Source organism: Microplitis mediator, chromosome 5, assembly GCF_029852145.1.
Source record: "Microplitis mediator isolate UGA2020A chromosome 5, iyMicMedi2.1, whole genome shotgun sequence".
Taxonomy (NCBI): domain Eukaryota; kingdom Metazoa; phylum Arthropoda; class Insecta; order Hymenoptera; family Braconidae; genus Microplitis; species Microplitis mediator.
The window spans coordinates 19,980,248-20,007,225 of NC_079973.1; the positions used below are offsets into that span (position 1 = coordinate 19,980,248).

Consider the following 26,978-nt stretch of genomic DNA (forward strand, 5'->3'; position numbering starts at 1 on the left):
TGTTCATTAAATATAATTTATTAAGAAAGTTAAAGATAATAAAATTACGTTTTAAAGTTACAAGAAAAATTTATTTTTTTACTTATGACTACTCTTTAACTAGAAAAATTTGTTTTTTTACTTATGACTACTCTTTAACTAGAAAAATTTGTTTTTTTACTTATGACTACTCTTTGGATCAGGGAGGATGAAAAGTGGCCCGTAACTCTTTTCGGAATTCGCATTGGTTTAGACTTAGTCATGATTTAAGGTGACCAAATCTAAATCAGGTTTTATTATGACCTGGGAGACGATTTCTTTTATAAATTTTGTAATAATAATTTACCGCGACAATTCGTATGTTAACTAATCGAAGTTAATAAAAAAAATAGATACTAAAAAAATAAATATTTATCTATAAAATTGTAAACGTCATATTCATGTGATAAAAATCGAACGTGACCTACACTCAATTCTATTTAATAATTTGAAAATTATCAAATTAATGGATTTTGTCTATCAGAGTTTCAATCATTGATGAGTTTTTACTATTCTGGTTAATAATTTTTATGTAAAATACTTCCGTCTACGTGACTGGCTCAACAAAGAAATACATCTACAGATAACAAATTGAGGTAAATATTCTATTATAATATTATATTTGATAAGCTCACATTTTTATTAAGTGACGTACATACATTCAAGTGCTTGCTTATAAATAAGAAGTTAAGTTAATTTTTTTTTACTTTTCGTTCGGTTGTTCAGAGTATCGCACAGAGTGTAAAAATTTGATTCTGATTCACATAAATTTTTTTTTAAGTTTTCAAGACAATTACATTATAAATAATAATGAATTTTAATAACATTTATTGTATTTTGTTATTATTTATATTGAGTTTTGTAATGAGATCAAAGGCGGCTCGACCTTTTCATCATATGTATATAGCTGGCGGCGGATATGCTCGGGGTTTTGGAAAAAGATCTGTAGCTGACGATATTTTCAAGGTAAAAAATTTGAATTTTTTTTAAACTTTTTTAAATCATAAAATCAATAAAAAATTTTTAGTCAATATTGCATTCAAAAAATTTATTTTGATGTTTTTTTTTTTACAGGAATAGTCATTAGAAAACCAACAGTGAAATCTTTAAAATTGCGGATACAAATAATGAAACAAAAAAATATTTAATAATGTTATATTAATTCATAAATTGACAAATATGATATAATTATGTGTAAAATATATCTAATAAAATACTTTGTTTACTAAATAACAAGTAATAATAAGTCATTAAAATTTAACACAAAAAGTTCACCTCAAATGTCATAATGAAAATGAAAATTTAAATTCATAAATGAAAAGTTTAAAATAAATTACAAAATAAAAAATAATTAATCTCAATAAAAAAATTAAAAAATGCTTGTAGAAATAATCTATATTATTAAGAGAATAAGGAAAATTTTCTTCCCGCCATATCTATATGATAAAATTAGTTAATGTTATTGGAATTGGTATCATTAGATAAATCTTGACTTGAATTTGTGCCTTTTCTTAGTTTAAACTTTTTGTTATTGCCAAGTATAGGGATTAAAAGATTTATCTATATCATTCGAATTACATTTAAATTACGCGAGAAAAAAATACGATCGTATTTATTTTCTTTTAATAAATTAATACTTTAATTATTCTGTCACTAAATATGACTGAATGTTACCGAATTTATAGCTATATTATTTATACCGCGTTACTTATTCCAAAATGACAAATTTTTATGCTCCCTTTTGGCTTTAGGAAGCTGCTCAAAGCCAAAAAAGTGTGCATAGAAAAAAAAAGGATTCATTGACATAAAAAATCTTTACTCGCCTAAAGAAAATTTTTACTTACCCCAAGAAATTTTTTGCATCGTGAATTGAAAACAAAAATTTATTTAGAACTAGAAAAAATTAGTTGGTGCAAGGAATTATTTCTTGACCAAAAAAATCTTTTCTCGCTCCAAGACAGTTTTTGTATTTAATTGATAATGCATAAAATTTCTTGGTGCAAATTAAAATTTTTTGCGGCAGGAAATCTTGTTTTTCTGCGTATTTTATAAATTTAGTAGTGATATTTGGGCAGTCACGTAGTGACTGCAGGTTGCTCGTAAAGAATTAATTAATTATTGTTATTAATTCAACGGCAAGGATTTCGTGAGTGACTTTGAATTGCTTACTCCTCAAAATAAATTTTAAAAAATTCCAGTAGTAATTAGACTAATTCCGTAGATATATGAATTATAACGTTTTGATATTTAAAATATTTTCAATATTCATCATAAATAGTGACCTTGATTATATAAACAAACAAACGCACATACCAATTGTGACATCAACACTACTAATATATCAATTGTATTTACTTACATATGAATAAAAAAAATTAATTTAAATATTTATTTAACATTAAATTGAAGACTTGTTTTCAAAAACATCTTAAACTAGAAATTTTTTTTTTTTGTGTATAATTTTTTAAATTAAGAAAATATTTTCTGAATCAGCTGTACGTTTATTAAATTTAAATAAATTTATCTGAGCAAGTATGATAATTTAATTGATTCAAGAAAATATGTTATTACCTCATTACCAATGTAACAATGTAACATACGTAATCTGGTACGTGGCCCAATAAAGACAATGGCCAAAAGGAAAAAAAAATATATATATAAATACTTATAAGTAATATTTACTTGCAGCGGCAATTTGTTTTTCTCTGTATCTCCGCCCGAGTCTAAAATAAAACTTGATTCAGACTCGCTTCACCTTATGTTCTTTTGAAGTTATCGTTTTGCCGAAGATTTTCCGATAAGATCTCAACTTTTTCGACTTAAATTAAATATTCGTCAACTTTTAGAGCTTTTTTTGATCTTAGTTTCAACTTATTCGTATTTTCTTATCTCACTTTGAACTTATTCGTCTTCACTTTGAGAACGATAGTCATTCACCTTCTGTTTGAATTTTTCGCCTTAAAATTTAAGTCGAATAAATCTAAACCAAGTCAATTTTGACTTGATTTCGAATTTTTCGTCTTAAATCGTGGCTAAATAAGTCACTTAAGTCTAAACCAAGGCGAAAGCTCAATGTATTTTATATCTCCGTAAAAAAGTCGAGTGTGTCCTGTGAAAAACGGCTTTAAATTTCGATTCGGCAAACCAACTCTAAAATAAGTTTTATTTTTGACCCGGACGTAGAGCTCGTTAAACCCTTTGCATTAGAGTAGTGCATATAGACAAAATAGTGTTTTCAAAACCAGTTTACATAAACTTTGATAATATTTAAAAATCGCGTGAAGATAAAACATTATAACATAAATTTTATCAAAAATATGAAATACTTTATAGAAATATAATATAACTTACAAAAACTTATGGAAATAATTGTTTTCGATTATTTATAATAAAAGTCATCGCACGCTGTCGCAGTATCAATGAATCATACTTTCTTGCTAGTTCTAATAACAATAACACGTTTTCAAGAGCTAATTTATTGCTCAAAATAACTGCACAAACATCTTTTAGTCTTGTGATACGGGTGTTAGCCGCTGCTTCGAATAGCTTTAGAGCAATTCGATAATCATAATGAGCTTTCTCTAATTTACCGTAATATAAAAACGACAGCATTTCATGCACAACATCACAATCAACATCTTGAAGATTAATATATTGTTCTTTAGATGCTCCATTTGATTCAGACGTCGCTATCATGTCAGCAAAAACTGGACTCTGAGAAGCCAAAACAATTTTATGGGCATGAAATTCTGTGTCATTAACTTTGATAATAATATCACTAAAATCCAATTTATTTAAATATCGCTGCATGTCCTCAAAGATTTTTGGCGCAAGCAATTCATCAACAAATCCATACCAAATTATCGAACAACTAATTTTTATACGATATTCATGACTATCTGGTGTCGTTAAAATACATGCATTCCATGTATTTTTTTGGCAATCATCACAACCAGAAGGAATTGGAATTTTATCAAATATAATAACATCTTTCCACTCAGATATATCTTTTATAATTGGCGGCATGTCTGCTATTTTAAGTTCAATTGTCGCTATTGCCAATTTAGTGAATGTTTTTATTATTTTTACTTTAATTAAATTACTATTATTATTCATTTCAGCGGTCATACAAAAATTTAATCCAGGTGATGACTTTATTTCAAATAAATTTGAAGTAAGTTGTTCATTTTTTCTGTTTATTTGAACCGTCCAATCATATTTATATTCATTACTTGCTATCACGGATTGACTATCTGGCATCATGATTGACTATTTAAATTTTTAATAATTATACAATCAATCTTCACTATAAATCTGTGAAAACACTTTTGTAATTAATTATAATTATCAATTAAATATTAATAGAAAAATAAAATCAAATGCTTACGTTTGGAAAATTATCAAAGTTGATTTATTGTATTTTTGCTCTTTGATGACCACGGAAATTTATTACCCCTTCATGAAACTGTAAAATGTGAAGAAGAAAATGAAATAATTATATTTTTATGAGTGATGTAAGTTTAATTCTTGAAATATCGCAACTGAATGAATGAATTATTTAACATTGAGAATAATTTTGTAGTTGAGTTATCTGTGTGATAAATTAATATCCGGTAAGATTGCGTGTTTTGTATACTAAACTTTTTATTTACGTTGAAAATTAGCTAAATATGACGGATTTACTTACCCGTTTAATAGTAATTGAGAGGAATAATCTTGTTAGAAGATCCGTTTGTTGTTATCTGTAATTGTTCAGTATGTGACTATGTATGTTATCAAAGTATTGATCCGCCAATATTTTTAAAATTAATTGACGATGTCAGTTGATAATTTCTATTAGCAATAATAAGAATACCAATATTTAATATTTATTGACCTTAAATTTAATTTGTAAAATTTTACCTTAAAATTTAAGAAATGTGCGACAATATTTTTAATAATAACGTCTAATTTTTTTTTTTTTTGTTGAGATTAATTTATAAAACTCGATTTTGTAAGTATTTATAAAAACTATAAGTGCTGTAATCAAAATATTTCTGAACAATATAAAAATTTTGAATTTGAATAATTATCAAACTTTCAATGACCAGAGAGATTTTCGTCTCATACTGCACTTTGTAAAACGTGTGTGGAGTGAAACTGATAACGTTACTTATTGTTGTTATTTAAGAATGGCGTGACTTCACTTTAGTATGTTATTAGTTCCGAGAAGTATAACTTTAAACATAATCGTGAAGAAAAAACTGTAAAATTAGTATTGTCGACTTATGATCGAAATTATTTATTCAATTAATTTTAAATGTTTACTTAAATTATTTAAAGTAGAACTTCAAAGTTACAATTTTTTGATTTTTTATAACTTTTTAAAATAATAAACTAACTATTAACTAATTTAATTTGAATTATATTTTACACAATTTTACTTCACAGTGAAATTTTTTTGTTTAGTAGATTTTCAAAAAAATAATTTTGATATTTTTTTGGAACTTCAATAATAAAAAGTTAAAGGCAAAAATTATTTAAATTTTCAGAAGCTTAAAAAAATTAAGAACTTTAAACTTGATGTTCTACACAGTCTTCAATTTGGAAATTCAGCATAAATATTTAATAAAAAAATTTATTTTAACAATTATTACAAATTTTTTAAACTTAACTTACCTTAATCGACTACTTCTAGATGCATGACAAAAATAACAAAATATAATTTGAAAACATGAGAACCGATTTGTAAGAATGTATACTAGAGAATGACAAGAAAGCAAGCTCTGCGTCATGTTAAAACTCTCAGCGAATGTCGGAATAAACTAAGAGAGAAAAAAATCTTTGGTCAAACCAAGTATGCAAGTGTAATGAACCAACAAAAAAACTTTGCTCTGTGTACATTAAAAAAAAAATTTTAACATAAAACTTCAGCATTTAAATAATTTTGAATTACCAGTTCATCAAATTGATTTCCCATTAAGTTCAAATTAATAACACTGTAAAAAAATAACAGTGACCACGGAGCAAATGCAGAATAAATGCGGATGACTGTTTATTTATTTAATCCCCTCGGACTGAAACTGATTCCTAAAATAAGTTAATTTTTATATGAAAACTTCGAATCGGAGGAATGCGGATTAAAATAAAATTCAGATCACCCCGATTTCGGATCACTCTTCTGAAAAAACAAACTCTCTATTTACTCTGTAGGAGTAAAATTTTATGGAGGCTCACTTTGTCCCACCCTCCCCTATATATGCGGGGTGATTGTTTTTTAAACTCCAGAACTCAAGTGACGGAGTAAATTCGGATTGAAATAAAATCCGTATTCACTCCGAATTCACTCCCAATTTTTTACAGTGAAGACATTTTTCTAGATCATCCAAATATTTATTTATTTTTTTAAGACACCGTATCGTCTTTTTCTTCAATCAACTATAAAATTTTGATAAATTAAGACAACTCAAATGCCCATTTAAATCTACATATATTTACACAGAGATAGAATTTTTTTATGAACTGTTTGTACGAGAAATTCGTTCTGTTTAAGAACAAAGCTACTCTTTATGCAATGTTATCGCTCAAAGATTGAGGATCCATAAAGACTTTATTTTTATTTTTACGATTAAATTTAATTAATTCAGTTCATTATATTAAATTATAATCAAATTAATGGTTAACGAACAGTAATATACTTATATATATATATATAAATATATATAATCAGTTATATACTTAAATACAGAGCAAAATTTCATCTAATAATAGGCTGCATAATTCTTCGATTTTGTGTTAAATATAATTCAAATTAAATTAGTTAATAGTTAGTTTATTATTTTAAAAAGTTCTAAAAAATCAAAAAATTGTAACTTTGAAGTTCTACTTTAAATAATTTAAGTAAACATTTAAAATTAATTGAATAAATAATTTCAATCATAAGTCGACAATACTAATTTTACAGTTTTTTCTTCACGATTATGTTTAAAGTTATACTTCTCGGAACTAATAACATACTTAAGTGAAGTCATAACATTCCTAAATAACAACAATAAGTAATGTTATCAGTTTCACTTCACACACGTTTTACAAAGTGCAGTATGAGACGAAAATCTCTCTGGTCATTGAAAGTTTGATAATTATTTAAATTCCAAATTTTGATATTGTTCAGAAATATTTTTGATTACAGCACGTATAGTTTTTACAAATACTTACAAAATCGAGTTTTAGAAATTAAAATTAAAATAGCGACCTCTTAGAGTTGAGCTAGATGAGAGCCCATCTTTTGGGAGGATTTTTTTCTCGGCAACCACTAATGTTTTAGGGGTTAAGAGCAAAAAAAAAAAAATTAACGTTTTTTTTTTTGAAGCACCCTAATATATATATAATCAGTTATATACTTAATTACAGAGCAAAATTTTATCTAATAATAGGCTGCATAATTATTCGATTTTTTTTAGTGAAATTAAATTACTTCAATCATTTAATTTAAAAAATTTGTTAATAATATTTTTATGAATACTCCAGTTTAAAAATTTTGCCATTTTTTTTCTTTATTGTCATTAATTTTTCTATAAACTTTAAAGAGTAATTTTTTTCGATTTTACTTCTAATTTATATTTTTTCTTTCATAAAAAGAAATTGTAAAAGCAATGAAAAAATTATTGTTTTTAAAAGTGTTAGCAATAATAAAGTTTTATTTTTCTACACTTGTTATATTTTCGATAGTTTTTATTCCAATATTCACCGTTTCTTTACTCTGAGGTATTAAACGTAGGGAATTCTCGGAACAAAATCATAAAAAATCCGACCACAAAATAAACTTTCAACTTATATAGACGACAAAAGAACTACAAGTCTTTAAATTCAGCAACATTATTGCCCATTCATGTACTACGTCATAAACATAATACTTTACACAGTCAAGTGACGTTAATTAGTCATAAATAAATTAACTAATATGAAAAAAGTTATTCTCACGAGCGTCGAAAAGTATAAAAATATAACTTCTTTAAAAAAATAATTCTTCCACTTTTAACCTGCCGACGTACTATTCAGTGTATTTAGTATTTAAATTTAAGTGTCTATCAAATGATTAACTTATCGACATTTTTAATTTTTATTATCATCAAACTTTAATGTGTCAAATATTCTCATCCGTCCTGAAGTTCGTTGATTTTGATAAATTGTGAAATCATAGAATACTGGAAAAAATGAACATGTAAAAATATTTTTATTATTTTCGTCTCATTCTTCCTTATAATTGTTTTTTTCTGAAATATCTCAACAATAATGAAAGACAAAAAAAAACGAATCAAATTTTTAGGAGCTATTGGAGATGAGTTGTTTCAACTGATAAAAAAAAATTAGTATACTAGCAACAATCAAGCAAAAAATCAATTTTTTGAAAATCCTGACTACCCCTAACCCCTTAAGCTAAAATATCATTTACAAATGATTTAATTTGATAATTTACTCTAATTTTCATCTGCAATATTATAAATCCGAAAAAATCTAGTTGCTTGATAATAAATAATTTTTCTGAAGCATAAATATTTAGTTGTTGCAGCTTAATTTTATACTATTAAGGCTACATGAAAATCATGTCGCTGCCGCATGATTTTTCTCATGCTACCGCAACATGATTGTCATGTAGCCGAAACATGAGAAATCATGTTGCTGCCACATGATTTTCTCATGCTACCGCAACATGATTATCATGTAGCCAAAACATGACAAATCATGTGGATACAACATGATTTCATCATGTTTATTTACCAAGACTGCATCATGTTGCATTTACTATTTATTTTTTTCCGTGCACATGAAGAAAATACTTAATTGATGTCTGATTGACTATGTTTAAAATTTTATTTCTAATTTTGTTGAATACTTTTATACCAAAAGATTCAAAAAACGTTCCTTCGTTCACTGATTAAGCGTTTTTATATAAGGAGAAATTATTCTCGTTTAAAATTCTATAGTGTCGTAGTAAAGCCGGACCATGTTGGCACCTGCAGAAATTGTAATAAACATTTTGCATCTGTTTATTTCCATTTCCGTCAGACGGAAAACGTGGTCCAGCTTTACTATGTCACCATAGTATTTTAAACAAGAATAATTTCACCGTGTACCCAAGTAGCCACACAGAAAAAACAGATATCTTGAGTCAAGAAAATATTTTTGAAGACAAACGTTTTCGGGAACCAAGTCAAGATTTTCTTGAGTCAAGAGAATTCGTCTTGGTTGGAGAAGATTTTTACTTTATCTGAGAAAAATTAGGTCTCCAAAAAAATTTTCTTGAATCAAGAATATTTACCTTCAGTCGAGAATTTTTTTTTTTTGTGTGCACCAAAATATTAACAAAACGATCAGAAATTTATATCGCCGCAAAAATATCAGCTTAAAAGACTTGATACAAGTGACGACAGAAAGTAAATTACAAATGATTGTCACATAAGTCATCTAAAGGATTTTTTAATTAAAGTGATTTTTTCGGGATGGAAAAAAGAACAAAAATTTCCTTTGACTTCTACACAGAGACAATTTTTTGGCGAAATTTACCCTGCAATTTAGAGTAAAACTGGGCCAAAAACAACAGAAATACGAAAAAAATAAAAACTAGGACCCTTTGTTTTATTTTTTACTCGTTTTTATTTAAAAATTACCTGAAATTTAGTATTTGTTACTCCATAACTGAACAATATCTATAAACAGAAGAGTAATTATTCGTCTTTGCTCCGTTTTACTTACAATTAACAAGTAAATTTTGTTCGATAATTCTGTTCGTGTAGAATCAACATCTGTATGTCGTATTTATATAAAAAAAACTATGATCCTGAAGTTAGCAGACAATTAAAAATTTTATGATTTTATTTTGAACAATTAAATTTGAAGAAAAAAAGAAACTGAAAAAATGCACATGTAGAAAATTAAAAAGACTGAGTGCAATTTTTGTAAATATTGTTTTTTTTTAATTAATCGTCTTTTAAAGAATCCAAAAATTATTAGACGTCGGCTAACTTCAGTATCATAAAAAACTTGGCTTTGAGACCGAAAAAAAATTAGTCACGTCCTTTAAAAAAAAATCTTTATGACATCTTAAAGTTGTCTCTGTGCCACTTGGGTATCTATGGCCATTGCGAGAATTTAAAATACTAAATTAATGATTGAAACCTTTCTGACTAATATTTAGTTCTAAATCCATTAATTACAATGACTCCATTTATTTAACTTTAAATTTTAATATATGAATGCAGTTTACGCGCAGTGTAAAAGAACATCATCACGATTTTAAATTTAAATAATTTTCCCGCGCTTCTAAGTTGTCATGGCGATTCAAAATGGCGGAAAATAAAGTACAGCCTGTGTTTGTTTACTCACAGTGTCATGAATAATTGTAAATAAAGTGTAAACATGTATTATTCAAAGAAATAATTTTTTTATAAGTGAATTTTTCCATTTAATAATAATTGATCAGGACTCTTACTTTTAAAATATTTTTAATACCAAAACAATTAAGTTTTTGTGACATAACCCATAGTTGTTAAATTGCAATAAATCATTACTTACAATAATAAAAATTATGTGATAAATTTAAAATTACAACAATTTAAAATTACACGTATACAGATTTTGAAAAAAATTAAATATGCAGCCACTGATGGCAACGATGTCGAATTTACAAGACAAGTGCAATCTCCAGCAAACATCTCCTGGGAAAAAAAATCCAAGAGTAAAAGAAACAAATTTCCCTATTGTAGCTAATGACAGACCAGGAATTTCTGTTTTCAATAAATCTCCAGATCCACGTATTCATGATGGAATTGTAAGATCCCGGGTTATGCTTGACAGGACCCAGTACATTGAGCAGTGGCTCCAAACTCATAAAAATATTCAAAGAAATACCAAAACAAATTCAAATTGTTCATCGCCATCATCTGTATCATCATCAGTCGTCTATGAATCGCCACCTCAGATAAAACTTTCAAAAAAAAATCAACGATCACCTCTCAAGGATTGCAATCAATTGAAACGATTCAAACCAAATGACAATGAGAAAGTGCGTTCTAACTGTCGGCTACATTCTTCACCAGTTAAATTAATTAAATCCAAAGAAAATCAACAAGTCAACAATAAAGTATGCCTTAGTCCTACCGCTGATTCACCAAAAAAATTATCTAAGCCCAGGGAAAAAAATATTGTTGATCAATATCAAGATAATTTAATTATCGAAACCTGTTTATCGCCAATCAATGAAATAATTGACACCTGTTTGTCACCAATCAATGAAATTATTGATGAAAGTCCGTCAATTGAAATAGTCGACGTAAATTCACCAGCACCTTCGTCGTTATTTTTAGAATCTATTCATAGTGCGGAGTATAATTCACCGCAAATAGATGAGATACAGTCACTATCGTCACCGATAATCATCAATCAACATATTGATGAGGGTGATGACAGCGAACATGATGATGATATTATGAATGTGACGATACACAGTGACAGCAACAAAACAATCAGTGATATTGTTGGTAATTTAGATGGATCTCTAATTAATATTGATGATATTCAATCAGAACATTCTCATGGAAAGTTTGATAATTCTATTGACTCGGACGCAACTTTTTATTCGGAAGTTGAAAATGCTAATCGTACAGTTATTGCTAATGAAGTAATTGATTGTGATGATAAATCAAACGGCGATGATGATGAACGTTATATTAAAGTTGTAATAGATGATGATGATGATGGTGATGGCGATAAGACTTTTGAAAATGAATTGTCAATTAGCGAAGTAACTTCACAATCTGTTACAAATATCAATAATACGCCAGTCGATAATTGCGGTATTTTGAATGATGACTTGTCGGAAAGGGAAATAGTTATTGAGGATAAATCTGTTGAAGAAATAAGTCAAGTATCTTCACAGAAAATTTCTCAAGATCTGACACCACCTCAGGCCTTAGATCGCAATAATTCGATAGATACTACGGATAATATTATCAGCACGGGAACTTCTCCTCCATCGAAACAATCGTCGAGGGTTGAACGCTGCGATACTATTATTAATGCTGTTGTTAAAAAGAAGAAGAAACCCAAAAAGTATGTATACTTTTTTACTATTTATGCGGTATCCATGTAGATAAAAGGTTGATAGTGTTGACTATTTATGTACCTGAAGATCGCAACGTTTTTCGCGTAACGAAAATGGAAAAATTTATGTAATTCGACTGCTTAAGGGGTAGCTCCGGAGGTTGGAGGTGGCCTTAAAATTTCAGCTGACATACCAGTATCTAAATGCGAAACATTTTAGAAATGTAGTCATGCAACTAGTAAATTTTTTACTTTCCAATTTTTTTTCTGTTGCGTGGGAAACGTTTCGATCTTCAGGAAAATGATTATTTTGAAATTCAAAACATGACACAATGAGAAACTTTTTAAATGATTTTTAAACATGATCCTGAAGTTAGCAGACAATTAACAATTTTTTCAATTTTCTTTTCAACAGATTAATTTAAAAAAATAAATCAAACAAAAAATTTGCACGTGTAAAAAATTAAGAAGACTATAGGTGCATTTTTTCAAATATTTTTTTTTTATTATTTATCGTTTTTAAAAGAAGTCAAAAATTATTAGACGTCGGCTAACTTCAGTATCATTTTTTAAACTTGGGAAAATACAAAGAAGAAAACAATTTATTACCATAAATTAACGTCTTGAGATTATTTTGTAAACTTTTTTCAGTCCAAAATACGTTCAGAAAAAGATCATTTTGAAATATTAAACGTTTTTTTAGCATATTTTGATATCTTGATTATATTAGGATATTCATTGATTTTTCTTTTGAATTTTCAAAAGTTTAAAAAACGTTCAGAAAAGTTCGTCGTTATGTCACGCTGGGGTTTAGAATAGCCAACGCTTTTTCAACAATTTTTTTTACACGGGTAGAGCAAACTTATTTTGTTTCTATTTTTTTAATCAAAAACTTGGAAAATGTTAATTACGTTTGTTTAAATTTAATTTTTGTGAGAAATTGAACCAATGGGCAGATAGTTTTAGCTTTGTTTCGAGCTATCAATGTCTAGAGAAATTTGTAAAAAATCATTTTTATTGTAAAATTATTTAAAGAATCAAATTTAATTGCAAAATCATATTTTTCTGACTTTAATAAATTATCTGATAAAGTGAATTGGAAATCAGCTGCATTATTTTCAAAATGAGTCAGAAAATAATTTTATGAGGGACTTAAAAATTTTTTTTGTACTTTAGGTATTTGATGTCTCACGATATTTTTTATTGGAACTTAAATTCGGTATAAAAATATTAAAAACTCGTTACCCAAAAATTATTTTTTCAAAAAGTTTAGAAAAAGAACACTCAATATTGTTTTAGAATTTTTAAATTAGCCAATGATTACTCAAAAATTGGTAAACTTTTTCTGTGGGTCTCTAAATGCAGTTGAGAAGTCAATTTGAGTGAAAATGAAAAATAGAGTAAAAACTGAGTACTACAAGAGTTGTGCAGTATGACTGTCAATGTTTATTTCTTTTTTAGTTTTTTTGTTATTCGCACTGTGATAATATGAATGTCTATTGTAAAGTTTTTGTAAATTGCGGAAAACGTTAAATTAAATAAATATTGTTTATGAAATAAAAAAATAGTATAGTATATACCTAGGGCAGTAAATAAGAACGCCTCAGATTACATGTGATCTGAGACATTTCTTACTTTCGGCCCTAGGTGTGTAATATATTATATTGGAGATTAAGTACCAGACTTATTGTTTTGTTTTTAACAAAATTTTATGACTAAAAATGTTACTTAATATCAAGAATTTATTTTTCTAATTTAAAAAGAAAATTTCTATAAGCTTGGAATTCAAATGGCTTCATCTTTAGTAGTATTTATTAATTAATTTATTAATTAATAATAATGGAAAATATTTATCTATATTAATAAAACAATTGTTTTTTTCAGAGGATCATTGGTCGAGAGATTACAAACTCTTATCGCAAGAAAAATATCTTCGATACGTATATGGCGACATCAAATGTCTCAAGATCATTTAAAAACAAATTCACCCTGTGTTATTATTCAAATTAATAAATGTATTTGGCAATACAGCAGGTTCATTATCAGCGGAAAAATAATTAACGATGATAGCAATTTAATTGATAAATACGTCAAAGAAAATTCTCTATTACCTTTAGATGAAAATATCAGTAAATGTAGTATTAATAATGATTTAAATTCATCTAAATCAATTAAACTTTTACTGGTTCCAGAAATCGTTGGTAAAATAAATTTTGATAATAAGAATATTATTAAAATATACCCGCCGTGGGATATTATTGATCCAAAGGAAGTATTGCTCAATATTTTTTATTTTATTGTTACTGTAGATCCTAATGTTACTAATGATAGTCACCATAATGAAAACGATAATTTTAAATCAGTTGAGGAATTTAATTGTCCATGTTTAACGAACAAAAAACTTGCGGCAAACTGTAGCGTTAAATTTAGTAATTCGAAACCTAATTTTATGCAATATTTATTTTCTAATTAAGATATTTTTTATTTTTTTAATTGTATTTATTATTTGTTATTATTGTTTCGATAAATTTACGAGATATATCAAAATATTAATTTAATTATAATCATTTAAAAAATTATAAAGATGTAAATTTAAATTTTATGAAATTATGTACGTTAATACAAAAAGAAAATTGTAATCTTAATAATATTTAATAAATGGATATATATAAGCATTAAATTATAAATTAATAAAATTTGTTCAGAGAATAATAATTTTTTTTAATTTTTAATGATTATAGATTATTATTCATATTTTGTTTAAAAATTACGAGTGTGAATGTAGCAAACATCAGATAAATTTAAAATTTAAAATAAATGGAGGAAATGATTAAGAAAATTAAATTTATAGAAAAGGCACTTATTAAGTTCAAAATTTTTTAAATGCGCATTTTTTTTAAATTTCATTTTATTAATTATTTACTCTATTTATTTATAATTGTAAATTTGTCTGATGTCTGCTACATTCACACTCATTGAAAATTGTACTTAGAAAAGTCGAAATCTATAAATAAAAGGGAGTCATAATCATATTGAAATTGGCTAACTTCTCATAACGTCTTGGATTTTATTAAAAATGATCAATTTAAAAAAAAAAATCGGTCTGTCAGTTGACCCTGCGGGCCAGCCCCAAAACTTCCCGCTGTTTTCGAGCTCGCTGAGCTCGAAAACATTATTGTGAATATATTTTCGAGCTCTTCGAGCTCGCAAATACTTTTGTATGCCATTGTTTTGTAAAAAACCATTTTTTAGCATTTCTTTCTTCCACGATATCTCGCGAACGAATTAACCGATTTTGATGGTTGAGGTGGCAATCGACGCGTTTTATCAAGTTCTAAAGCTGGTCGAATTTTGAAATTGATTTATTCAGCCGTTTTTGAGAAATTTCAAAAAAACCAAGGAAAAAATTTTTTTTGAATTCTTTCGTCAACGGTTTCTCTTGAACGAATAAACCGATTTTGATGGTTGAGGTGGCATTCGACGCGGCTTATAGAGTTTTAGAGCTGATTAGATTTTGGAATCAATCCATCGAGCAAATTGGAAGTTATCCAAATAAAACATTTTTAAAAAAATTTTATTTTTGAAATATCTCTGAACGCACCCTACCGATTAAGTTCAAATTTCTACGGCCTCAAGACATTAACAAGCCGCGTCGAATGACACCTCAACGATCAAAATCGGTTCATCCGTTCAAGAGTTATGAATATTTACATACATACATACGTACGTACGTACGTACGTACGTACACACATACATACACTCGGACATCATCGTGAAATTAGTCAGGATAGCTTCCTAGGACCTCGAAACGTCGACATCTGATGGAAATTCGATTTTCGTAAATCGGACCGAAACCAATAACTTCCCGAATTTTTGAAAATTTACAATTTTCTTAGCGGGAAGTTAAAAAAATAGATTTCAGAAAACAGCACCTATAGTTTTCTTAATTTTCTACATGTGCATATTTTTAGTTTCTTTTTTTTTTTTAACTTCCCGCTAAGAAAATTGCAAATTTTCAAAAAAAGGGAAGTTATTGGTTTCGGTCCGATTTTCGAAAATCGAATTTCCATCAGATGTCGACGTTTTGAGGTCCTAGGAAGCTATCCTGACTATTCCCGGATGGACGTCCGTGTGTATGTGTGTGTGTGATCTTTTTTTTGTCCGACGATATCTTTGGAACGAATGAACCGATTTGAACGTTCTTGGTGGCAATCGAAAGAGCTCACCAAAACTTAGAATTGATTAGATTTTGGGGTAGATCGGTCATGTAGTTTACAAGTTATACGAAGAATAAAAATTAAAAAAATTTTTGGTTTTTGGTTTTTTGCATATAACTCATAAACCACTTGCCCGATTTACCTCAAAATATATTCAGTTCTAACTCTTGGTGAGCCCTTTCGATTGCCACCAAGAACGTTTAAATCGATTCATTCGTTCCAAAGATATCGTTGGACGAAAATTATAATTTTTCAGTGAAGGTATGTTTTACCGGCCTAACAAATTTATGAGCTCGAAGAGTAATAATGTAGTAATGTCTAAAGTAATAATGTTTCCGAGCTCCCTAAGCTCGAAAACAGTGGGAAGTTTTGGGGCTCGCCCGCAGGGTAAGGCGGTTTTCAGATTTGTTACTCAACGCTATTTTAATTTATTTATTTTATTTTTAATATTTTCAGTAAACTAATAACGAACATTGGAATTAAATACAACAACTTGGTGCTCAACAGTATATTGTAATACGTAATTTAAAAACTATAATTCTATATCTTCAAAAATGCTTAATAATTATTACGTCTTTTATGTTTGTTTTTTTTCTAAAAATATCAGGATAATATAAGAGCTATTAATTGTTTATCTACTTTGGAAATAATTATTCATTACTATTAAAAAATTTTTATATTTTTCTGACAAACTATAAAGCAATTTCGTTAAATAAATAAAATTGATTATACCGTTAATTACCCTAGTAGCAATGGAATTGGGCAAGATTCTTTGGCAAGATACTTGGAGAAGCACTTTGTAAAGAATTGTACAATTCTCGACCAAGACACTTGATCAAGAATCTTTATCCAGACTGGCTGCAGACTTGGGCCAGTCTGTGACCAGAATTTAACCAGATTCTTGACCCAGAGTTTTGACATAGACTTGCGCGAGAAACGCAAAAGACGACGAGCGCGCACCTATTTCCCTCCTTTCCACTTGAATGTAAAAAGTATAGTATTGCAGTGGTTCTCATTTATAGTTGAGTCAACAAGTTTAAAAATGTTATTTTTTTAAATTACGCATTGAGTTTGTAGTAATGCCTAGAAAAATTGATTTTCAGAATTTTCTAGCACTTAAAAAATTTCGGAAGTTTTTGAATAGATTAAGATAAATAATTAAAATTATAAAAAATGGGAATAGAATTCCGAAAGTTGTGACAAATAGAAAATTGCTTCTTCTTTAATAATCGTTTTTTAATTTTACGCTTCCTCTATTAATTTTTGAGTTATTGCTAATAATCAGAGTCTCTCGTTTTTTTTATTTGATTTTGACTTATAAAAATTGCTATTTTTATTTGTGAAAAAAAATGTCTTGTCAAATTTAATGACGAATTCAATAAGCTGTCGCTCGCATTTTTAAAAAAACTAGATTCATTTTCTACAGAGAACTCATTTCTCGACTACAGTATTATTATAAATGAAACTAATGTAGAATGAGAACCTCTATATAGGATAGTCCCAAAGTTTAGCAATAGACAGGTCCAGATTTCTGGTCAAATTCTTGACAAATTCTGACTACAGTCTGGCTCAAGTCTTGACCAATAATCTTGGTCAAGAATCTGGACCAATTCTTGTACAATTCTCGATCGAAACCCTTTTTAAAGTATCTTGATCCAGGCTGGTACAAGGCTTTGACAAAATTGCTACTAGGGTATTCACTTCTCTCACTGAATTCAAATTCCGCCATTGTTGATATAAAGTGGCGCCAGTGTGGACTTTTTTAAACCTCTAAAATTTTTCAACGATAAATTGTCGGTTATACATTCAAATAATTTAATTAATTGTTACAATATTACAATTAATTTTTCATGTGTGTGTGAGTTTAATTATTGAATAATTCGTTTTTCCGATCGTTATATTATTTTATATCAAATTAAAAGTTGAATGGATAAATCTTCAGAGTTGGATGATAATGGTGTGAAGTTAATTAATCACGTACAAGTATGTACATCATTGCAATATATAAAATGTATAGTAGTCCCGGCGAAAAAGTCGTCCTCCCACTACCATTAGTTAGCACGTATTTCCTATACCCCCACTATTCATTTTAAGACGACATTTTCGCCGGGACTATTATATACTCAACGTTTTTTTTTTTTTAATATATTTACAAGAGGCTGATTTCACGGTTCAGTTGTTAATTTTACGTGGGATCTCTCGTAACAAAGCCAGCATTTCGTCTTGTTTATTATTGAAAACATTTAAAACTAACAGCAAGTGGAATAGTTGGGATTGATATCTATTTAAATATAACAATAAAATAATTAAGATTTTAAAATTATTTATTGTGTTGAAAGTGTAATAAATATTTAATATGGAAAGAGGTTATACGATGTCTGATGAATATAGAATTGTTTACGAATGGAAGATTGATAAAAATAGATCGTTTTATTGATGATTTCGAGAGTAACGCTGAATTTATTCTTACGTCGCCGAAATTCTCAACAGGAGCCAAAATTAATGATGAATGACACATTCGTTTAAATTTATTTCATGAGTTCATATCGTCGTGGTTTGATCCTAAGTCGAAAGGGGTCTTCGCTTTGTGTCCTTTGAATAGAACTATTAAGATGAACATCAAATGTTCATGTTGGATTTTAAATAACGAAAAAATTACAGTATTTAAAAGAGAAGGAAAACGTTATCAGTTAAACGATCCAATGAATATTTTGGAAATGAACGCAAATAATTTAGTCGAAAGGAAAGATGCATACTTTCCCAATAATACTTTAACATTTTGCCTTGATCTTACTGTGTATGATACTCCTGTTTCAACTTCCACAAAACTTGAATTAAATATTCCAAAATGTCAAATGTCCCACGATTACTCAGAACTTTACAACACTAAGATGGGAAGTGATGTTATCATAAACGTGCGTAACACAGAATTCCGAGCTCACAAAACTATTCTGATGGCACGAAGTCCTGTTCTCGCTGCAATGTTCTCTCATAATATGATTGAGAAAAAAGAAAGTAAAATATCAATACCAGACATTGCTCCAGTGATCTTCGAAAAGGTCTTAAAGTATATCTACACTGATGAAGTAACTGGTCTGGATGCGGATGCTGAGCGTTTATTAGAAGCCGCAGACAAATATCAGCTACGGTCACTTAAAGAAATCTGCCAAGAATCACTTAGTAAAACTTTAACTGTTGAAAATGCATTAAAAATAATGACTTTAGCTAATCGTCACAGCGCCGAACATCTATTGGAATTCACAAATAAGTTTATGGCATCAAATATCAAAAAGATTATCGAGACTCAAAACTTCAAAGAGTTTAAAAAATCAAATCCTCCTTTAGCATTAGAATTATTAGAAAAATTTGCTTTCTCCAACTAGTGAAATTAACTGACAATTGATCATTGGTATGCATTTCGTTTAATTTTTTACTCAACACTATTTGCTGTTTATTTATTTTTCTTTTCATATTTACAGACAAACGAGCAAGTTGATCAACAAAAATAATCGAAACACAGTACAATAACTTGGTGCTCAACAATATTCCATAATTTAAATTCTATATAATCATTATTCAATTACTTTAAACATAATCATTTATTATTAAAAGTCTTATATGTTCTACTCAGTTATCATTTTAATTTTTACTTATTTTTATTATTTAAATGTTTGTATTTTTCTAACTAAAAATATTAATGTAATCCCATAAAATGTAATAAAGTTTTTCTTATCATTAATTACCTTCTCATTCACTTTTTCGAAAATCCCGCCATTTTCACACATGAAATGGCGCTAATATCGTTTGTTTTCTGACGCTTCTTTGTTTGTACCATGAAACAAAATGGAAGACAAGAAATGTTCACATTGTTCACACAAATAATTCACTATAGTGTATCGCGGTGTTTAACGCGTGTGTTTACATCTTAAATTGAAATTATATCAAAATATTTTATAAATTTAGCATAACGTTAATTATACAAAACTGTCTAGTTAATCAAGCTCCAGATAAAAAGTTTTTTCTATATTAATTTTTCTAATAACAAAGTTTAAAAGATGGAAAGAGGTTATAGTTTAGCAAAGAAACACAAAGTTTTATATGAATGGAAAATAAATGCTATCAGTACTTACCTTAATGCTCCTGCCACTCAAGACGGCCTTATTTTGAAATCACCAGAATTCTCGACTGGAGCTGAAATTAACGATAAATGAAATATTAGCTTGGATTTTAGAAAAAAAGAATCCAGTCTGTATTCAAATTTCATATCAATATATCTTTATAATTGCACTGAAAACAAAATAACAGCAGAAGTTATATTTTTCATTTTAAATAATGATAGAGAAAGAATATTTATTAGAGACTTTAAGGAAGTTTTTAAAAACTCATTGAGTTACTGGGGTTATGGAGAATTTTTAGAAAAAGCAAGATTACAAAGAGAAAAATTTCAGTTGATTCCTCATGATGTTTTGACAGTAGGTGTTGAAGTTACTGTTTACGATGATTGTACTACAATTACAACTAGTGTTTCATTTAAGAATATAAAAAGTCAAATGGCACATCAGTGCGGAGAACTTTACAACTCTAAAATAGGCAGCGACGTTGTTGTGGAGGTGGGAGATAAAGAATTCCCAGCTCACAAAATTATTCTGATGGCACGAAGTCCTGTTTTAGCTGCGATGTTTTCTCACGAAATGATTGAAAAGAAGGATAATAAGTTAACAATAATAGATATTAGTCCAAAAATATTCGAAAAAGTCTTGGAATATATTTACACTGATGAAGTGACTCATCTTGATGATGACGCTCACTATTTGTTAGAAGCCGCTGATAAATATCAGCTGGAAACTTTGAAGCAAATGTGTCAAAACTCGCTCAGCAAATCTCTAACTGCAGAAAATTCGTTCTATGTGATGACTCTGGCCGACCGCCACAATGCCAAAGAGTTATTGGAATATGTCAGTGAGTTCGTGGTTATTAATGCTGAAGAGATAATTGAGACCAAAACCTTCAAAGAGTTGGAGAAGTCAAAATCATCTTTGAATTTGATGTTGTTTAAAAAATTCACTATGTTGAATTTGGCTAAAAATGAAACTAAAATTACTCATTCGAGTTAAAAATTGTAATTTTTATTTTTCTCTTATCTGTTTTCTTTATTTCATTATTTCTATGATTTATAAATTTTTATTTTTTTTAGGTCGGATGAATCGAAATTTAAAATAAAAGTGAATTAGGTTTAGATATAGAATCTTGATTCATATTTCAACATAATTACTGACTATTTTTGTACGAAAAATATTTCCATAAATTTTTTGCTATGAACTCAAATATATTTATATTCATTTTGTTAAATAATATGATTGAGTTTTTGAAATATGTCGACTTACTGATAGCATTGAGTTGTAAAAGTTATTGCTTAGAATATTATTTTAAACAAAACACGATATGCAGCAAATAACGTCATCACTTTCAACTAGAATTGCTTATTACTGATAACATCATCATATTTTTTATCATTTAATATATTTTATAAACAAAATATTGTTAAATAATTTAATAAAAATTTAAAGAACTTTAAATTTCTATATAAAAATAAGTTTTTAAACATTTAACGCATCCTATTTTCCCAAAAAGTATAGAGGTCCCAATGGAAGAGTGCAGAGTCCCACTTGCGAATTAAAAGTGGGGGTATATGGTAAGGAAATGTTAGTTGAGTCTGGTGGGATTGAAATGAAATTCATACTGGGATGATAAGAAACTAATCAGAATCTCTACCACTCCGCTCTCACATAAGTAAAATAGAAGTCGTAATCTCATGTATAAAGTTGTTAAGTTTAAGTGCAAAAATAAAGTCTTCAGTGATATTTTTATTTTTATTATTATATACATTTTGCAATAGTTAAAAGTGTTAAATATTTTCAATAATATTAACTACTACAAAATCATAATAAAAAATTCTTTAAAAATTAACTTGTGCGCATTTTTGTACGTGATTGTTTTTTTTTTTACACTGACAGCTGTCAGCGAATATACAAAACTCAATTGTTTGCCGCAGTTAGTGAAACTAATCGCGATCTCTCACATCAAGTGACAACAGTTATTCAGTGTTTTATTATTTTTACTTATTATTAAATACATTATTTGAGTAACAAGTGTACGAAATAACAACAATACTATAATCTGATAATAAAATTCGCAACGAAAGTAAATAAATAAATCGTCTTATAATATTATTTGTGTTATAAATTAAATAATAACTAAAAATGATGAGAGAATACACAACATTAGACGAACGTAATATTGTTTACGAATGGAAGATAAATAAGATTGATTTTTTTTTCAATCGTAAAACTAATTTTACTCTTCATTCTTCCCCAATCTCATCGGGAACCAGCTCCGATATGTGGCGGATTGACGCAATTTTCAGTTCTGAAGACAATGTTGAGTTTCATTTGAACCTGATAAAGGATACCGAATTAAATATAGAATTTTCATTTTACGTCTTAGACAATAAAAAAGAAAAAAATTTTATAAACAATTATGTAGAACGCTACTATAGAAGTACCAAATTATGTCTATGTTTATCAAAACAAACTTTGTTGGAAAACGAAGATAAATACTTACCCGATAATACTTTAACGGTGTGCCTTGATTTAACTGTGTATGGCACTCCTACTACAACTTCCGATAAATTTATAAATTTTTCAAAACGTCAAATGGCTCACGATTACACAGAACTTTACAACACTAAAATGTGTTCTGATACTATTATTAATGTGGGTGATAAAGAATTTCAAGCTCATAAAATCATTTTAATGGCGCGGAGTCCTGTTCTTGCTGCAATGTTTTCTCATGACATGATTGAGAAAAAAGAAAATAAAATATCTATACCAGACGTTACTCCAGAGATATTTGAAAAGGTCTTAAAGTACATATACACTGATGAAGTAAATGATCTGAATGAGATTGCTGACGATTTATTAGAAGTTGCCGACAAATATCAGCTCCGGTCACTAAAAGAAATGTGCCAAGAATCGCTTAGTAAAACTCTAACTGTTAAAAATGCCTTGAAAATAATGACTTTGGCTGATCTTCACAGTGCAAAAGATTTATTAGAATTTACGATTGATTATATGGCATCAAAAATTAAAGATATTATCGTGACTGAAGACTTTAAAGTCCTTGAAAAATCAAATGTTACTGAGGCATTTGAATTAATAAAGAAATTATCATCTCATAAGTAAAACAACAACAAATTAAGAAAATACAACCACTAAAAATGTATGTATCTATTCACATTTTTTACTCAATGATATTTAAATTTATTTATTTTATTTTTATACTTTCAGATAAACTAACAACGAGTACTGGAATTACATACAACAACTTGATGCTCAATAATTATTTTATTATTTCAAATATCTTTAATAAGTATTACAAGTCATTTATATTTAAGGCTGGGCCGTACTAAACGAATTTTTGAATTTTACTTTTCTTTTAATTTAATAATCAATGGTTATTACAGAAATTTTTATAGCTTCCGAAAAAATGTGAAAGCCAAACTTTTTTTGGAAGGTTTTCATCGTTCGAGTGACGTAATTATTCAAAACGTAATTAGAAAAGTAAAATTCAAAAATTCGTTTAGTACTGCCGACCCTTAAGGGGATACGCTACCGGACCTCTTTCTCACACTCAGAAAAATAAACGGAACTATCTTTGTTGCACTCGTTGAGTAAATGAGAATTTTAAAACAATTTTTCTCGGAGACGTATTATAATTCTTGAAAATACGAAATTTCTAGCCCTCTGTTAAGGCTTTAAAAAACGCTAAAGACTCTCTATTTTAGGTTTCTAGTGTTTGTCCGTAAATTAAATTGAATTGAAAATTGGTTACCGTTACCCCTTAATGCGCATGTTTACTTCTTGTTACGGTTGAATTCAAAAAATATTTAAAGTTATCGATACCATCTGGTGGTAAAAAGTTTATTACGTAGCATAGGATAAAAAAACAATGAAAGAAAAAATAACATCACTACTAACCGGAAGTACTTATAAAGTTAATATTTTCTCATGTTTATATTATTTACTATATATTATCAATGACTATTTTTTAAAAATAATATAATAAAAACTGTAACAAAAAATTATAAAAATAAACTTTTCAAAAATCAACGCGTAGATTTTATTTACGCGGTTTCTCATGAGCGCGCCATTCCGCCATTGAGTACATTTTCTACACTAGTAAAGTTTGAGCGGGGTGACAGTCGTCGTTTTACATATATTATTTATAATTGAATAAACTGCTCTACTAATAAGCATAAAAAATAGTTCAAAATTCTTATCTGATAACATAATTCTCAATAAAAATAAATAATTTGAAAATTTTGAAATATTGATTGTGTTGTGAGTCAAATAATTATTCAAAATGGAAAGAGGTTATACTACAATAGATGAAAATAATATCGTTTACGAATGGAAGATTGATAAAATTAATTTTTTTCTCAATAGTAAAATCAATTTTACTCATAATTCTTCCGAATTCTCATCAGGATCTATATTCAAAGATACATGGCGTATTAAATCAGTCTTTGATTCTAGAGAAAATGCAGACTTTTACTTGTGTTTAACAAGTGATCATCACGAATTGAATGTAAAATTTTCATTTTATGTGTTGGATAATAAGAAAGAAAAAATTTGTATAAAAGAGTATCAGGAATCTGTCAGTAAAGGAGAAAGAATGTATTATGCCTTAATAAAAAAAGTTTTATTGGCTAATGAAGATAAATATTTACCTGATAATACGTTGACAGTGTGTCTTGATCTTACCGTGTATGGCACCTCTATTACAACATCCACAAAACTTGAATTAAATATTCCAAAACATCTAATGGGTCACGATTACACTGAATTATATAACTCTAGAATCGGTAGCGATACTATTATAAATGTGGGCGATACTACTTTTGAAACTCACAGAAGTATTCTAATGGCGCGAAGTTCTGTTCTAGCCGCAATGTTTTCACATGAAATGATTGAGAAGAAAGATAATAAAATATCAATACCAGACATTACTCCAGAGATATTTGAAAAAGTCCTTGAGTACATTTACACTGATAAAGTAACTGGTCTGGATGAGATTGCAGATGATTTATTAGAAGCTGCGGACAAATATCAGCTACTGTCACTTAAAAATATTTGTCAAGAATCTCTTAGTAAAACTCTGAATCTTGAAAATGCATTCAAATTAATGCCTTTAGCTGATCGTTACAGCGCTGAACCTCTGGTAAAATTCATCACCGATTTCCTGGTCAAAAATATAAAAAAAAATAATATTGACATTCAGGATTTTGAAAATTTTAAGAAATCACATTCTTCCTTGGCATTCAAAGTGTTGGAAAAATATTCATTTTCCAAAAATGAATATTAAAATAGTATTGCTGATACAACCTTAGAATAGTATGTACTTATTTAATTTTTATTTTAATAAACTTCATAATGGTTTATTTTATTTTTTGTATTTTCAGGTAAACAAAACCCAGAAAACACCGACAATTGGAACTACGTACAATGACTTGGTGCTCAACAGTATTTCATAATTTAAAAACTTGTTTTATTATTCACGTTAATTAACATGTTAACTAATTATTATTAAAAGTATTTTGCATTTTTTGTACTTTTTAATTAAGTTGTTGAAAAATAAAATCCGAAAATTGTTAATTCTCTGCTAACTTCAAGATCACATTTAAGTTTAAACGATGAGAATTAATTACAATAAATACCTTAGATATTTGAATGCTCCGAGTCTCATAGATGAACACAAATTCTCATTATTTATCGTTTTATGAGTGTTAATGTAGCTGATGATTATCAATTTTTTTAAATTTTTAAATTTGCGAATTAAATGTGAATCGAAGAAAATTTAAAAAATGCGCATTTGTATAATTTGAAAATCAATATGTGCATTTATTTTCATTTTTATATTTGTAATTCGTTTATTTGTAATTTAAAATTTGTCTCATATCTTTTACATTCACACTCATGTTTTTATGAGTGTAATGTAGCTGACAATTGGCAATTTTTTAAATTTTAGAGTAAATAAATAATATGTAAGTAGAATAAAAATTTAAAAATTCGTATTTAGTGTAGATTCCGAAATGCGCTATGAGCAGCTGTAGCGTATATTTGACAAATAAGTTATGAGAAATAGAAGAAAACTAAAAATCGTACGTTAAAATAAAATGGCGGTAGAATATAATAGAAAAATATTTAAAAATTAAAAAAAAAACACGCAAGCGTTCGAACAAACCTTGGTGAGGAAATAATATGCAGAAGGGTGTCCTAATACACTTGGAGGTTTAATTTCAAATGCTCCAAATGTATTGCAGCTAAAAAAACGTCACTTAACTGCTATTTCTTACCAGACGATGCCAGATGATTTTGTTCAGGAACTTGGAAGATATCACCATCAGCAATTAGCAACACTTTACACTCAACACTTAACGACACCACAGACACTTTGCATAATTCAAATTTTACAAACACGGCACATTTTAATTAAACAATGTCCATTAGCAATAATTTTTATGAATAATTCCGCGAATTAACTGCAATACTGTTTTTTTATTTGAACGTAAAAAAGGATCTGGACTACTGCTGCCATTGTCCATG

The 26,978-nt window shown here is 28.0% G+C and overlaps 6 protein-coding genes across 12 annotated transcripts; 5 read left to right on the forward strand and 1 right to left on the reverse strand.

The window, feature by feature from the left end:
- On the reverse strand, positions 1-26,911 carry LOC130667956 (protein maternal effect lethal 26-like). 5 transcript variants are annotated; one of them, XM_057469900.1, is made up of 5 exons: positions 26,729-26,911; positions 20,445-20,505; positions 4,706-4,760; positions 4,406-4,483; positions 1-4,332 (listed from the first exon to the last, which is right to left on the reverse strand). In XM_057469900.1, the coding sequence occupies exon 5, from the start codon at positions 4,279-4,281 to the stop codon at positions 3,376-3,378; it is 906 nt and encodes a 301-aa protein (XP_057325883.1). In that variant the 5' UTR covers positions 4,282-4,332; positions 4,406-4,483; positions 4,706-4,760; positions 20,445-20,505; positions 26,729-26,911; the 3' UTR covers positions 1-3,375. The 5 variants fall into 5 exon arrangements, with proteins under 5 accessions (XP_057325883.1, XP_057325879.1, XP_057325884.1 ...); XM_057469896.1 differs by lacking the exons at positions 20,445-20,505; positions 26,729-26,911 and adding an exon at positions 5,677-5,810; XM_057469901.1 differs by lacking the exons at positions 20,445-20,505; positions 26,729-26,911 and adding an exon at positions 5,677-5,810 and having other exon boundaries at positions 1-4,343.
- LOC130667953 (uncharacterized) lies at positions 10,354-14,789 on the forward strand. Its single transcript, XM_057469893.1, has 2 exons — positions 10,354-12,105; positions 13,981-14,789. Exons 1-2 carry the CDS (start codon positions 10,649-10,651, stop codon positions 14,567-14,569), a joined length of 2,046 nt encoding a protein of 681 aa, XP_057325876.1. The 5' UTR covers positions 10,354-10,648; the 3' UTR covers positions 14,570-14,789.
- LOC130667957 (speckle-type POZ protein B-like) lies at positions 18,098-20,047 on the forward strand. Of its 2 annotated transcripts, XM_057469903.1 has the most exons (3): positions 18,098-18,297; positions 18,471-19,723; positions 19,794-20,047. In XM_057469903.1, the coding sequence occupies exon 2, from the start codon at positions 18,927-18,929 to the stop codon at positions 19,695-19,697; it is 771 nt and encodes a 256-aa protein (XP_057325886.1). In that variant the 5' UTR covers positions 18,098-18,297; positions 18,471-18,926; the 3' UTR covers positions 19,698-19,723; positions 19,794-20,047. The 2 variants fall into 2 exon arrangements, with proteins under 2 accessions (XP_057325886.1, XP_057325885.1); XM_057469902.1 differs by having other exon boundaries at positions 18,098-19,723.
- Positions 20,146-26,187, forward strand: LOC130667954 (speckle-type POZ protein-like A). Of its 2 annotated transcripts, XM_057469894.1 has the most exons (4): positions 20,148-21,433; positions 21,509-23,592; positions 23,661-25,766; positions 25,835-26,187. In XM_057469894.1, exon 3 carries the CDS (start codon positions 24,736-24,738, stop codon positions 25,735-25,737), a length of 1,002 nt encoding a protein of 333 aa, XP_057325877.1. In that variant the 5' UTR covers positions 20,148-21,433; positions 21,509-23,592; positions 23,661-24,735; the 3' UTR covers positions 25,738-25,766; positions 25,835-26,187. The 2 variants fall into 2 exon arrangements, with proteins under 2 accessions (XP_057325878.1, XP_057325877.1); XM_057469895.1 differs by lacking the exon at positions 25,835-26,187 and having other exon boundaries at positions 20,146-21,433; positions 23,661-25,769.
- LOC130667353 (speckle-type POZ protein-like) lies at positions 20,370-21,428 on the forward strand. The gene is made up of 2 exons (XM_057468867.1): positions 20,370-20,436; positions 20,731-21,428. Exons 1-2 carry the CDS (start codon positions 20,370-20,372, stop codon positions 21,426-21,428), a joined length of 765 nt encoding a protein of 254 aa, XP_057324850.1.
- LOC130667354 (speckle-type POZ protein-like) lies at positions 23,028-23,664 on the forward strand. Its single transcript, XM_057468868.1, has 2 exons — positions 23,028-23,551; positions 23,661-23,664. Exons 1-2 carry the CDS (start codon positions 23,028-23,030, stop codon positions 23,662-23,664), a joined length of 528 nt encoding a protein of 175 aa, XP_057324851.1.
- Positions 26,912-26,978: the final 67 nt, after the last annotated feature.